Source organism: Phaethon lepturus, unplaced genomic scaffold, assembly GCF_000687285.1.
Source record: "Phaethon lepturus isolate BGI_N335 unplaced genomic scaffold, ASM68728v1 scaffold52950, whole genome shotgun sequence".
NCBI lineage: Eukaryota > Metazoa > Chordata > Aves > Phaethontiformes > Phaethontidae > Phaethon > Phaethon lepturus.
In genome coordinates, this window is record NW_010510794.1 from 23,854 (window position 1) to 36,179 (window position 12,326).

The 12,326-nt window shown below is 37.3% G+C and overlaps 1 protein-coding gene across 1 annotated transcript in view; it reads right to left on the reverse strand.

Moving 5' to 3' along the window:
* The window catches only part of LOC104616767 (myocardial zonula adherens protein-like), a gene marked incomplete at its 3' end in the record, with an annotated part of 45,437 nt that overhangs the window by 16,143 nt on the left and 16,968 nt on the right, over nucleotides 1-12,326 (reverse strand). The window contains exons 5-9 of the mRNA XM_010281889.1: nucleotides 9,823-9,936; nucleotides 8,784-8,936; nucleotides 5,752-5,877; nucleotides 4,750-4,878; nucleotides 2,156-2,241 (exon numbers count right to left, since the gene is read on the reverse strand). Coding sequence (XP_010280191.1) covers nucleotides 2,156-2,241; nucleotides 4,750-4,878; nucleotides 5,752-5,877; nucleotides 8,784-8,936; nucleotides 9,823-9,936 — 608 coding nt within the window. The remainder of the gene's footprint in view (nucleotides 1-2,155; nucleotides 2,242-4,749; nucleotides 4,879-5,751; nucleotides 5,878-8,783; nucleotides 8,937-9,822; nucleotides 9,937-12,326) is intronic.

Here is a 12,326-nt window from a genome sequence, read left to right on the forward strand (position 1 = left end):
TTTGTATGTATGACTTTAGATAGATTCTGCATTTCTTCAAATCTGTTTAACACAGAATTTGAACACCCACAGAACTCCTGCCACAAGCTGTTTTGACATCTTGCCAGAAAAGTAGTTTTAGAATATGCAAAGGAACAGGAAGGAAACTTTTTAATAAGTTATTGACATGTTGGCCAGGACAGCCTCCATTTTTATCTGAAAGTACAACTCTTGAAATTCTTCAAAGAAAGCAATTGCTTGCTTACAAAATAAAATTCTGTACTCCTAGGTTCAGAACTGAACAGAATTTGAGAAATGGAGGAGGGGAATCAAAAACAAAAAGGCTTTTTTCATCTTTGTGCACAGCAGAAGAAGCTGTTGAAGCTGCAAATAGAACAACCATTCTAAGGCAAAGCAGCAGATGGCAAACTGTATAACATGATTCCAATGAATGACTGAATTGTATGCTGTTTCCTCCCAGAAAGAGTCTCTATTAACAGTGAAGTACTCTACAGAACTGTAACTGCAGCACTTTGACAAGGATTCAAAAAAATCAAGGCATTGCTGCAGGTTTTTCAATTCTGCATATTAGCATCTCACAAAACCACGATTTACATTTGGATTGCATTCTATACACATATTTTTTGTCTCATAGAAAGATTCAGATTTTAAGCACTGACAGCAATGGAACAGAGGTCTTTCCTCAGGTGGAGCTCAAGCGTCAGGTACAGACAGGTAAAGAGAACTTAAGAACAGAATTCAGCATCTGAACACAGATTCATTGTTTGCATTGCAGAGATTGCAGCTGTGTGCTTGCTTGCATTGCACAAATTCCTGTCTGAACATTGCCTTTACCCTTTTTACTGTAGCATAAGTTTTCATGCTGAGTGGATAGGGCAGGATTCACTGACGTGAGAAGAGTATCTCTTATCCAGAGGTAAAGGAAGAAAGAAATTACCTTTCATCTTCATATTCTATGCTGTATGCAACATCAGTTCACTTTAAATTATTATTTTAACAGGCTGCTGTGAAAAGCCTGAAAGTGGATAGTGGTCACAGATCAATATAACTAGGCAGTGAGATGCTCTCTGCAGGTACCTCCTTTTACGTTTATGCTTCTTACAGAATAGCAGGATGTCAAAAACTTAAAAGTGAATTTCTGGGTGTCACAGAAATATAAGTAGCAATCAGATACAATTACTCAGTCTCTGCTTATAATTCATCTTTACCCACTCAAGTAGTATCATATAAACCTTTGAGTGGTGGATGCAATTTCCACTCCAATAGCAGTTACGCTATTTCAGTGCTGCATAGATTTCTCTTGAAACTTTGCCTCTGGCTCTGCTTGAAGCTTTCTTTTCCCTGGTCATAGTGCTGTCAGTCTCAAAGAAGTAGTAATGGATGCATATGCCATCTGTGGGCATAAACAGCACATCCAGGTACCACCACACACTAGATCTTTCTTCTAAGTCTCATGCTTTCGAGAACAACCATTCACAGAGGTCTCACTGCCAGTAACGTCACCCTCACTTTCCCCAAATAACTTCATAGTTTATTTCTGCACTGTGATGCTTCATGACAGATGTCTTCCACACCTTCATTTTGTTCATATGCATATGTTAATGTGCACTGCATGTGTAGACCTGTCCCTCCGAGCATCAAATATATTCCCTGCTTTCCCTCTTTTATTAAAAAAAACCAAAACATATAACCTCTGGCAAGTCTTGCCCTCTTCAAGAGTTCATCTTTTCAAAGGGGATTTCCTACAGCTTAATACAGGACACAATGTCTTTTCTTCTACAACTGTGTTGAGCAGTCTAGGAGGAGATAATGAAAGTATTCATAGTCAGAATCATTCAGAATCATACTGTGCTGAATTTGGGAATGCAGATTTAAGAAAAATGAATCCACAAATACATCACAACTTGTTCCATCTAAAACGTACTCTGCATGTTTGCATACTCTGAGAAAGATGCAGGAGAGTGCTTTTTGTTGCAAAAATTAATCCTCTTGATATTGTTATATGTAAATAAACTTAGATTCAGATGGACAATCCCTACCAGACTGCAGTTTTAAAGTTAGAAAAAGTAAAATTCACATGTCTTCAAAAACAAACAAAAGCAATCTCTAAAGTTTCCTAGCAGTACTAAATATTCCACAGACAAGAATATCTCACCTTTCACTGTCAGAATTGTTTTCAGATTTTGCTCCGGATATTTGTATTTCATTTAGTTCAAGTTGTTTTTGCAGCTGGTGACGTTCCTAGACAAGAAATGTTCTCCTTCAGTGCTCCATGTGTCAAAATGTAAATGCTTTACAAAGCATATTTCATTGCAATTCAAATAATCATTTGTGAAATTAAAATAGAAAGTGATTAAACAAAATTCATACATTTCCTATAGCCAAGGAGCCCAGAATGCATAATAGTAAAATCAAATTCCCAGCTATGCATGGAAATAAGATCAGAGTTTTCAATTTCCTATTCAAAGATGTTTGGTTGTACTTGAAACTGAATTTTTTTAATAAAAAGATGAGTCATCACAATCTTTAACTACATAAATGTCAAATTTTCCATGTTATTCCTCCAAAAAGATTTCTCAGTCTCAAAGGCTGAGCTAAAAGGTATTGCTCTGTTTTCTTCCCCAAAATATTCTTGTTTATTTTTCAGGTGTCCACCAGCACAGTGCTAATGAAGATCTATGAGAACTTGGGGACTGAGTCAACACAAATTAACAGAGGAGTCTGTTATCCACTTAAATGGAAATTTAAGAGGCATTCAGTTTTACTCTGCAAGTATCAGCCAGACAACAACAAATTAAATAACCGATGTGAAGAAACTCATCTCCAAGAACTATACTGCAACCCTTTATTCACTGCATAATACTTACAAGTTGTAGGCTGAAGCCCAGAAGTTGTTAACGGAGCTACTAAAGGGACATATTAAGCTAAGTGATTTATCAGTGTAATCACTAATTCTACGAATAGATTTGCAAGCATTAGACAAAAGAGGATCAATACAAATGCACATTAGACTAACCAGTTAAGAAAACAAGACTGGCTTATCAAAATCTATTTCTCAGTAACAAATATTTAATATACTAAAGTTGGTGAAAAAACATTTCACTTGTAAGAACAGAAGATCGTATTCCCCCCCCTTACTAGAATGCTCTCCGCATCCGTATTTTAGACAGAAAGGCACAGATCTTTAAAGATAAAGAGATGCCTGCTACTGAATGAAATGAGAAATGCCAAAGTACATCCAAGAGCATGGGAGTCTTTTGGAAGGGGTGCTCTTACACCATTTAGAGTGATACTATTCAGTCTAAGGACTAAACAATAACATTCCTTCTCCGTTTGGTGGATGATACCAGAAAATGAACAGGAAATTTTGCCTTAGCTGGTTGAGAAAGAAGATATAAAGATTTTTCAAATATCTGAAAAAGTTCAACAGATGAGATTCAGATGCAGAGTACTATGCAAGGAGAGGTACTGGGATACTCTTAGGCTTAACAAGACATGAAAATAATAACCATCTAACTGTTAGTCTGAGATTTGCCCTGGAGCGAAGTCCGTAAAAAAGAAGGAAAAGCAAGAAATAAAAAGAAGCAATGCAAAAATTTCTACAATTAGTTTTACAGTAGCGCTGCCAGTGTCACAAGAGTCTCAAAGCATTTCTGCTCTCAGAGCTTTAAAAGTAAATTATCAAAAACCTGCTCTCAATTAGAGTTTGGTAGGGAATATTTAGCCAGGGAAAGGAATAATTAAAAGTTTTTTTTAATAGGAAGAACCTAAGTTTTGGATTAAAAGGCAGTAAAAGCGATTTTTTTTCTTCTCTCCTCAAAATATTTTGAGCCATAACCTAAATAAGATAGAAATCTGCATGGAAGATAAAGTGCCTGCTACATACCCACAAAAAAACCTCAAAACATTTTAGTCTAAAGCTTTCAGTTTAGGATTTCATCCACATGTGGAAAAATTTGGAGATACTAAATAGGAAGGTCTGTTCTAACTAAAACACATTTTAATAGACCTATCAACAGCATTTCTAAGAGAATTTGGGTCATTTATGATTACTACTTCATTAGGCTTAGGAGACCTTGCACACTGAAGGAAGACTGAATGGTCTTTTTAAGTTCTTTCTTTAAGATAATGGTTAATTTACTAAATAAATTTTGACACCTTAGGCAGCCCTGACTGTAAAGACCACTAGAAAGATAGAAGAACCACTTAATCACAGTGTGTCTACGGTAGTCCAGGTCCATTCTCCATTACAGAAGGCTCGGAGGAGACCTTATTGCAACCTTCCAGTACTTAAAGGGGCTTTATAAGAAAAATGGGGACAGACTTTTTAGCAGGGCCTGTTGCAATAGGACCAGGGATAATGGTTTTAACTAGATGCAAGGAAGAAATTTTTCACAGTGAGGGCGGTGAAGCACTGGCACAGGTTGCCCAGAGAGGTGGTAGGTGCCCCATCCCTGGAAACGTTCAAGGTCAGGCTGGATGGGGCTCTGAGCAGCCTGGTCTACTTGAAGATGTCCCTGCTCACTGCAGCGGGGGGGGCTGGACTAAATGCCCTTTAAATGTCCCTTCCAACCCAAAGATTCTATGATTTACGTAAATGGATACAATAATTAAGAAAGATCCAAACAGCAATAGTATGTCACTGAGCAGGGTACTGAGCAGCAGACAAAAAAAAGAAATTAAAAAATCAGATTTCCTCCACACACTTCTGCATTTCCTTTAAAGACAGCAATCAGTTAACTCTCATACCTCTTCCATGCGTTCAATCAGCCGGTCCAGCTCACCAATTCTCTGGTCTTTTTCCTGTATGCTTGTTTCTGTAATCTGCATCTTCTTATTTGCTTCTTCAATAGCCTTCAGAAGCCGATTCGTTTCCTCCTTCCAATAAGAAAATTTACAGTCACTTTAACATACAGTATATTAATGAGGAAGTTTTTAATTTTTTTTTTTTTTTAGGCCACAGAGTCAGGCTAATAGCTTTTAAGCAGAGCTCAAAGCTTTTCACTACACCTGCCCAGAAGTCTGAAAGAGTTGTGACCCTAATTGTGAATTGTATAGAATAAAATATTTGGGGCACTTTAAAGTGCATAGGTTTTTGTAAAGCATCATTATAAAAATCCGAGAAAAAAAAAAACTTTTACCCATTTCTTAGATATTTCTTTTGCCTTCCGAGAATGCTAGAAATTAACAGCATAAGGAAAATACGCTATTGCAGAAGATAGCATTTTAAATCCCAGAGTTTGCCACATTCAGCTTTGTGCTTTCCTCACATATAAACCAATATGAATAGAAAGAGACTGTAGAATCTACCTTCAATCTCAGTCATTATCGATCTTTATCAGTTAGAAAAATGCAATGACAAGCTGCTCATAGAAACATTTTACTTGGCGGTGGAGGGAAACCAGGGGACAGGAAGAGTTCTTGCTCCAGTAGCATCCAGTGAAGTTGTTCCACCTCCCCTTCTTAAACTATCACTAAAATTGGACGTGATATTTTCCTTTGTTTTAGAGGATCAGGAGTTAAAAAACCCAACTTACTCCATTTCAAATTTTGACGTCTACATTATCATTACTGTTACTGTGTTTGAACACATTCTTTTCTCAGCCCTACAACCCCAAAAGCTTGGGAAGCTTAGTAACTGTGGCATAACTAGTCACAGAGACAGGGGTGAAGGAACATACGTCTGAGTATTAAGTGATCGAGAAACAACACCCAAGCTAAACACCACTCTTACAGACTGGCTATACGTACTAGGAGGATTTCTTTCTCAGCTTTATGTTTCTGCTCCTCTTCTCGCATTTTTTCCTCATACTGACTATACAGTTTTCTTGTCATCTCTCTCATGACTTCAGCATTGGCTTCCTGTGACGATTCCACCTATGAAAGGGGAAAGTTGACTCATCAGTCAGTACAGCACTGTTGGCAATGGGAGAAACAGAGTTCACATGATGTGCAAACAACACTTTGAATTTCAGCTCCACCTTGTTATAAATTTGACACGTCTGAAGCAGATTTTCATTTGTATCAAGACCATTTACAACACTCTGACAGTATACAAGTCACTCAAATTTGTAGAAGTTACTGTTTCATCGAGTTTCATGTTCTCTGAATTTAACTAGTCATTGCTTACCCAAGACCAGGCTACGTCTCTTTACTGAGCCCTTCTGTAACAGCCTCCAAGTCACTTGGTTTGTTTCCCCATTGAAAAGATATTGTCTCCCCGCATTTTACAGAAGCATAGCTTAGAGATGGTCTAGACTCAACTCCTGTTTCTAGATGACCATGAACACTCAAAGCAATAATTACTTTATGCCAGACCTAAGTATGCGTTGTTAACTAGAAAACACATCTGTACCCTCCCTGCTCTCTCTTGTTTTTTCACATATTGCTTTTTGTGTAGGCAAAAGAACTGGGGTGACCATAGAGAAAAGCAGATCAAGGAACAATCAAAGTTAAAATTAATATACTCAGGGGTGTGGAAGGGTTAATTGTTAACCACAGGACCAGAAACTTTACTACTGCTACAGGGAACAGGGCAGGAATGGTAATTCAGAGACAGGATTTCCCCCTTATGTTGGCTCAAAACACTGACTGAGCCACACCCTCAGTGACTAAACTCCAGGTAGGATATTCACAGCTTAAACCCATCTACTCTGTAAACCGCAATAAAAGCAAAGTAAAATAGCTAGTCCGGGACTTAGTTCTCCTATTAGAGATTACATAAATCAGACAAGATTATAGTGAAATGGTGTGGGTGCTACACAAATGTCAGGAAGAGGAATATACTGTCGTCTGGGAGAAGAATAAGATGTTGCCTGCTGATCACTACAGTTACAAAAATACCTGGTTACAGGTTTGTAGTTACAAGTTTTGCGATTACAGCTACAAAATACCTGGTTGCGATGATTAAGGTTTTGGAGTTTGGTTGCTGGGTTTTGGGGGTTTTTCATTTCAAGGACTGAAAGACTTGTTAAACCCTTGTGTTTATCTTGCATGGTGGGAAGAAGCAGTTTCACTACCCTGTAGGATAACAACAGTGTATTTCATCCTTTGAAAAAAGTCTGAGCTCTGAAGGACTCAACTTGTACTGCAGTTCCCCCATTTGGCATCTCACCTAGTCCAGCACTGGTGCAGGGGTAGTGACCTGTGCTTTGTGAGAAGGATTGCAGTTACATTAAGTTTCAGTACAACACAAAACCTTACACATTTCAGGAAGCCTGAAAGAATCATATCGTTCAGAAAAAGTCAATACTCAAAACTAGAATATGATCTCTGGCACCATCTCTCCATCATTCCTTTGCTTATAGCTCAAGCAATGAAGACACTAAAAACGAGCGTAAAAAGGTAGATGCATCAGGGCATCTCTTGTAGTACTCTTAAGCAATGCCTCCAACCTCAGTTATTGTTATGATTGTATGAATAAACTGAACCTACCTAATAAGTTACGTGGGTGTGTTCTCCTACCCAGAAAATAATCATAGCCTATGGTAGTTACTGCTTTTCAGCTGCTCATCTCCCAGATTCCACACCATCCTCTTACACTCACTCTTGGAATTAAATCCCAGATGTCTTGGCATCTTTGACACACAATTCTATGTTTAACTTCCAAAGACAGCAATGAGGTATTTTATTAACTAACTTTATTATAAAGCTGCAACTTGAGGGCAAAATTTAAACTTTTTCCTCGTTAAGGCAGGCCACATACTCTGTAGACCTTGACACACTTGAAGATAAACAAATCCTTAAGCATTCAGTTCAACTGGGAGTTAATCTGTGGTTCTCTGCCCTTAGAAGCAGACTTACCTTTCCCTGACTTGTTGGTGCATGTCCTTGAGATTATAGTAAAGTCCAAATTTCTGTTTTGAATTCTTAATTGCATCAGCTCTGCTGTCTTTTTTTAATTGTTCCCCCCCCCCCCCTATTTCCTGCTAACAATAGCAGGTACAAAATAAAGTTACTTTTATAGCCTGTAAAGCTTCACTATGACAGGAAACTAGAACATGAATTGTAAGTTGAAATACACGTACATTAATGTTTTCTCCTTTAACCATTCATCATTAAGCATGAATGCAAGTCACTAGAGAGCCAAAAAGAAACACCTCTGACAAAATTAAAAATTAATAAACCAGCAGACATCTTAATTTCACAGCGACAAATTCTGATACAATACTATATCCAAATGAGTCTATTTTGAGCAATTTAAAAGGTACAAAGGTTTCCAGAAGAGTTTTTTTTAGTTGTTGCTGTTGGGTTTATTTTTGGTTTTAAATTAGATTAAAGGAATTCATTTGGCAGATGAGGGGAGAAAACAATCAAGCTTTCTGGTATATAAAACCTTCCAGCTTGCGTTTTATTCCCTTGCATTTCCCCAAAGTAGCTTAATTCTCTTTCCAAGACACGTGCTGTTACAGTACATATCTGCTATCGTAAGATTTTATAGATTACCTATTAAAAATTGTGCAATACCAAATAAATAAATTCAACATGAAGAAATTCTTATGTGTAGAGTTATAATATTCCTTTACTTACAGTAATGGACACTAATAATCATTTAATGCTTTGAATTTTCACTTGCCAACATCCCTGAATGGTAGTCCCATGTTATGGAAAGAATGGCTGCTGCCAGTTGAGATTCTTTTTTATTAAACCAGTATTGATTCACAGGTATATATCAGCTCTAGGGAATGATAAAGAACCCTTTACAAATAAGGCCAAGGAATTCCTTTAACATACTCCTAATGCCCTTACTGCGCAATATTTTTAGGGAAGTTTATATACCGCACCTTTAATTTCAGTAACTGATTTTCAATTTGTGCTGTTTCCAGTTGCTTTTGCTTCTCTCTTAGCTTTTCCATAGATTGCTCATGTGTATGTTTTAAATTCCTTATTTGTTCTCTTATATCAGTGTTCTCCAATGTAACATCCACTAGAGTTTTCTAGAAAAAATGAGGCAAACCACATATTAAAAATCACAAATAATTTGGTGAACTAATGTAGTCAGAGATTATGGAACAGACAGAACATTTAAGAGTTTCCTGATGTGTCAATGCGGTGTGAACAGTTTTAACATTTAAAATTATGGCTTTTATTGTATCTAGTTTGCTAGGAGGTATTTCCATGAGGAACATGCTCAGTGAAATCAAGTCCTGGAATACTATTAAAAAAAAAAAGGAACATGGATACATTTCAGTCTGAATGCTACTCCCAACAATCTTCCCTTCTTCTCTCCCAAGGGACATGCTATACATATTAAATGCACTAGACTGAGAAAAACTGTGACATACAAGGAAGTAGGAACATTAAGTTGTTCAGCTCAGATACACAAGAATTTGGAAGTCTTTAAAACAGAAAATTCATTCCCACCATCTCCCTCCACCTACATTTCACAGGTATGTAATGTCTCACAAGTGCTTAGCATCCAAACATGCCATTTCCATTTTCTGTTAACTGGAGAAGGTAGGAATAAGTCAGGAGATGTACCATTTTGCACAATACAGAACAAATCACATTTTCACCTTAGATATTGCATAGAGACATGCCTAGTGGCATTAGTCTGCTGCAGATCAGTATTTCCTCTCCAGTCCCCTCCAAACCAAACTATTCTATGATCTCTTTATTGTACACTATTTTTTTAACAGATTTTTTTAAAATCACAGGTGTTGGAATTCTTTTTTCTTGGTTTCCTAAATTAGTTGCCTTAGATATGCAAGACAGTACTCGTTTAGCGTTAGAATCTGTATTTGTCATCCATGTTTTATGTATGCTTTTAAATCCATGTCAGAAAAGGCAGTTGTCAGCTGTGAAACAGCTATTAAAATGTACCTGCAAGTCTATTGATGCTGATGTCAAGGAGCTGTTCATTTCACTAAAGCTATCTAAGGCTGCAGCCTGCACTCGCACATGATTCTCTAAGGATTCCTGATGAGCATTTGTCACCTGAGCAGGAAAAAAAAAAAGTTTTATATAGAATAATGATCAAGTTTACCTATTCTTTCAAAGGGAGCTACAGAAGAGAAAGACCCCATGGTTAATTTTCACAGTAGTAGGATGCTTAAAATATACAAGCCTCAAACCATATTTCTTGTACCTCAGAAACAAACAAACAAAACTTAGAATCCAAATATGCTAACAGAAATAAGGCACAAATATCTAGGTTTATTGCAGTCTGTAATCACTGTAAAAGCTGTTCTCTTTGAAAGGACAAGAGGACACTTGGCAGATGTTTATTCAGAAAGTTTATATACACAGAGTGGGCAGATTGTAAAAAGTCAGAGCGAAAAGCAGAAGAATGCAAGAAATGAGGAAAATCTAGAAAGGTTTGGGTGAACTGTAGAATACCCTTAGTTGAGAAGGAAGTGACTAATCAGGTACGTAAAGCAACAACATCAAGAAGACTTAAGGATGAAACAATATGAAGCGGGTAGAAGTCAGCAGAGAGCTTTGTTGCGTGAAAACTTGGCATCTTCTGTTACATACGTGTACACACTTAACAACTGGGGGGGGAAGCACAAAATGACATAATTTAAGAAGAGGCCAAAACCCAAATAGTGTAAATGATTATGAACCATCCAATAACAAAGAGGGGAAAAAAGGGTTCTAACAGAGGCCTCCCAGCTCACATTATTAGACAGACCAGATTTGTTTCTTGATAAAAACATAAGAACATTAGGGACTGATACGGAGAACAATTAGTGTGTAGTAACCAAGTCACACACAGATTAGGTCGGCATTGGAAGCAGAAGCCAAGTAGTTACTGTAAACCCTATACAAACATGTGCTCATGTAAAAACAAACAAAACAAAAGCAGAATGCTTTATATGGATTAAGAAAGTTACAAGATAAGAACTTGTGTGAAGAAGCATACTGCCCAAGGCAAGCTACTGGCAGTACAAACTTCAAACAAACTTTATGAACAAAAAGTAGTCCTGGAAAGTGATGGGGAAAAAAGCAGAGTGTTTCAAGGCTGAAGCAAAGGGTACATAAAGGATTTTAAACAGGATCCCCAAATAGCATGAAAGATGGCAGTCATGTAAAACCAAAAACCAACCAACCAAACAAGAAAGCATATATTATTAGGTGGGTCAACACTTATGCATTCTTCCAGGCACTGTAAAGTATTAAAAAAGAGAGGAAGGTGACTCATAATGTGCCATTTATGTCAAAAGGAGTGCTTCATAAACTGCTAATTTGCTTCAGAACTAGAGATTCTGTCAGAGCTGGTCAGAAACCCTTAATGGAGAGAGATGTTCAGACTCATGCAGGATTTCTACTGGTCTGACAGAAGATCTGGAAGTACAGAATATCACCGCTGCTATTCAGTAAGTATCAGCAGCAAAGACGACAAAACTGCAGCTGAATCAGCATTTTGCCTACGTGCATACTGGGTGGGGGACTCACCTTGTTGGCATCATTAAGACTGTTTAAAACAGGTTGCAGAAATTCAGTTTTCTTTCCCTCCTCCTCTCAAGTCAGGGTGGTTTGGGTTGGGTTTGGTTTTTTTTTTTTTGTGGGTTTGTTTTGTTTTTTGTTTTTGAAACTAGTGGTCACAGAATAAAAGTAGCAGTTTAACAGCAAGTTCTAATCTCTATACATAGTACAGCATGCAGGGAACTGACAGTCTCCAAATGAGGATGGCAGAAGGGTACAAGTCAGGGTCCTGGTCCCTTGAAGTCAGAATATGTTTAATTGCCAAAGATTCATCTGAACCAGGGCTGTGAAAAATCAATGTTGAACATAAAATCCACAGCAAGTTTTCAGGGAGATTTTTTGGACCAAAGAACTCAGCAGTTAAATATGAAGTATACTTCTACAGACTGCAGCAGCTTTTATTGCTAAAACAGCATGTCAGAAGAAAGAGAGGTCATCAAATGACCATTGAAAGGTTCAATGAAGAACCAAAAAGTAAGTAATTTTTAGACCTGTCATGCACTTTAATACTAAAGAATATCACTACTTCTTTTACTATAGTGTTTAAACAATACAGTTAGTAGAACAGAGCAAAGTCTGTCGAAATGACACCAACTAAGTTGCACCTTGCTCCTAATTATTTAAGTTACTTATTCAATTCACTTGGCAGCTTACTGGTACAAACTTCTCCACTAATTACCAATACATACAGACAATGCTATCAAGATCATTCCTTTATTTCCAAGAAGCAGGCAATTAGTAATTCCACATGCAAAAGCATCCCTCTCCTACTTGACCATCCTGGAGGGAAAAATGAAGAAAAGAAAAGTATAGATGTCACATAAAACAATGTACTGGAGTGGTTGAGAAATGATTTCTGTTCTGCTGAAGCAAAAAAAAAAATAGTTTGTAGATAACAC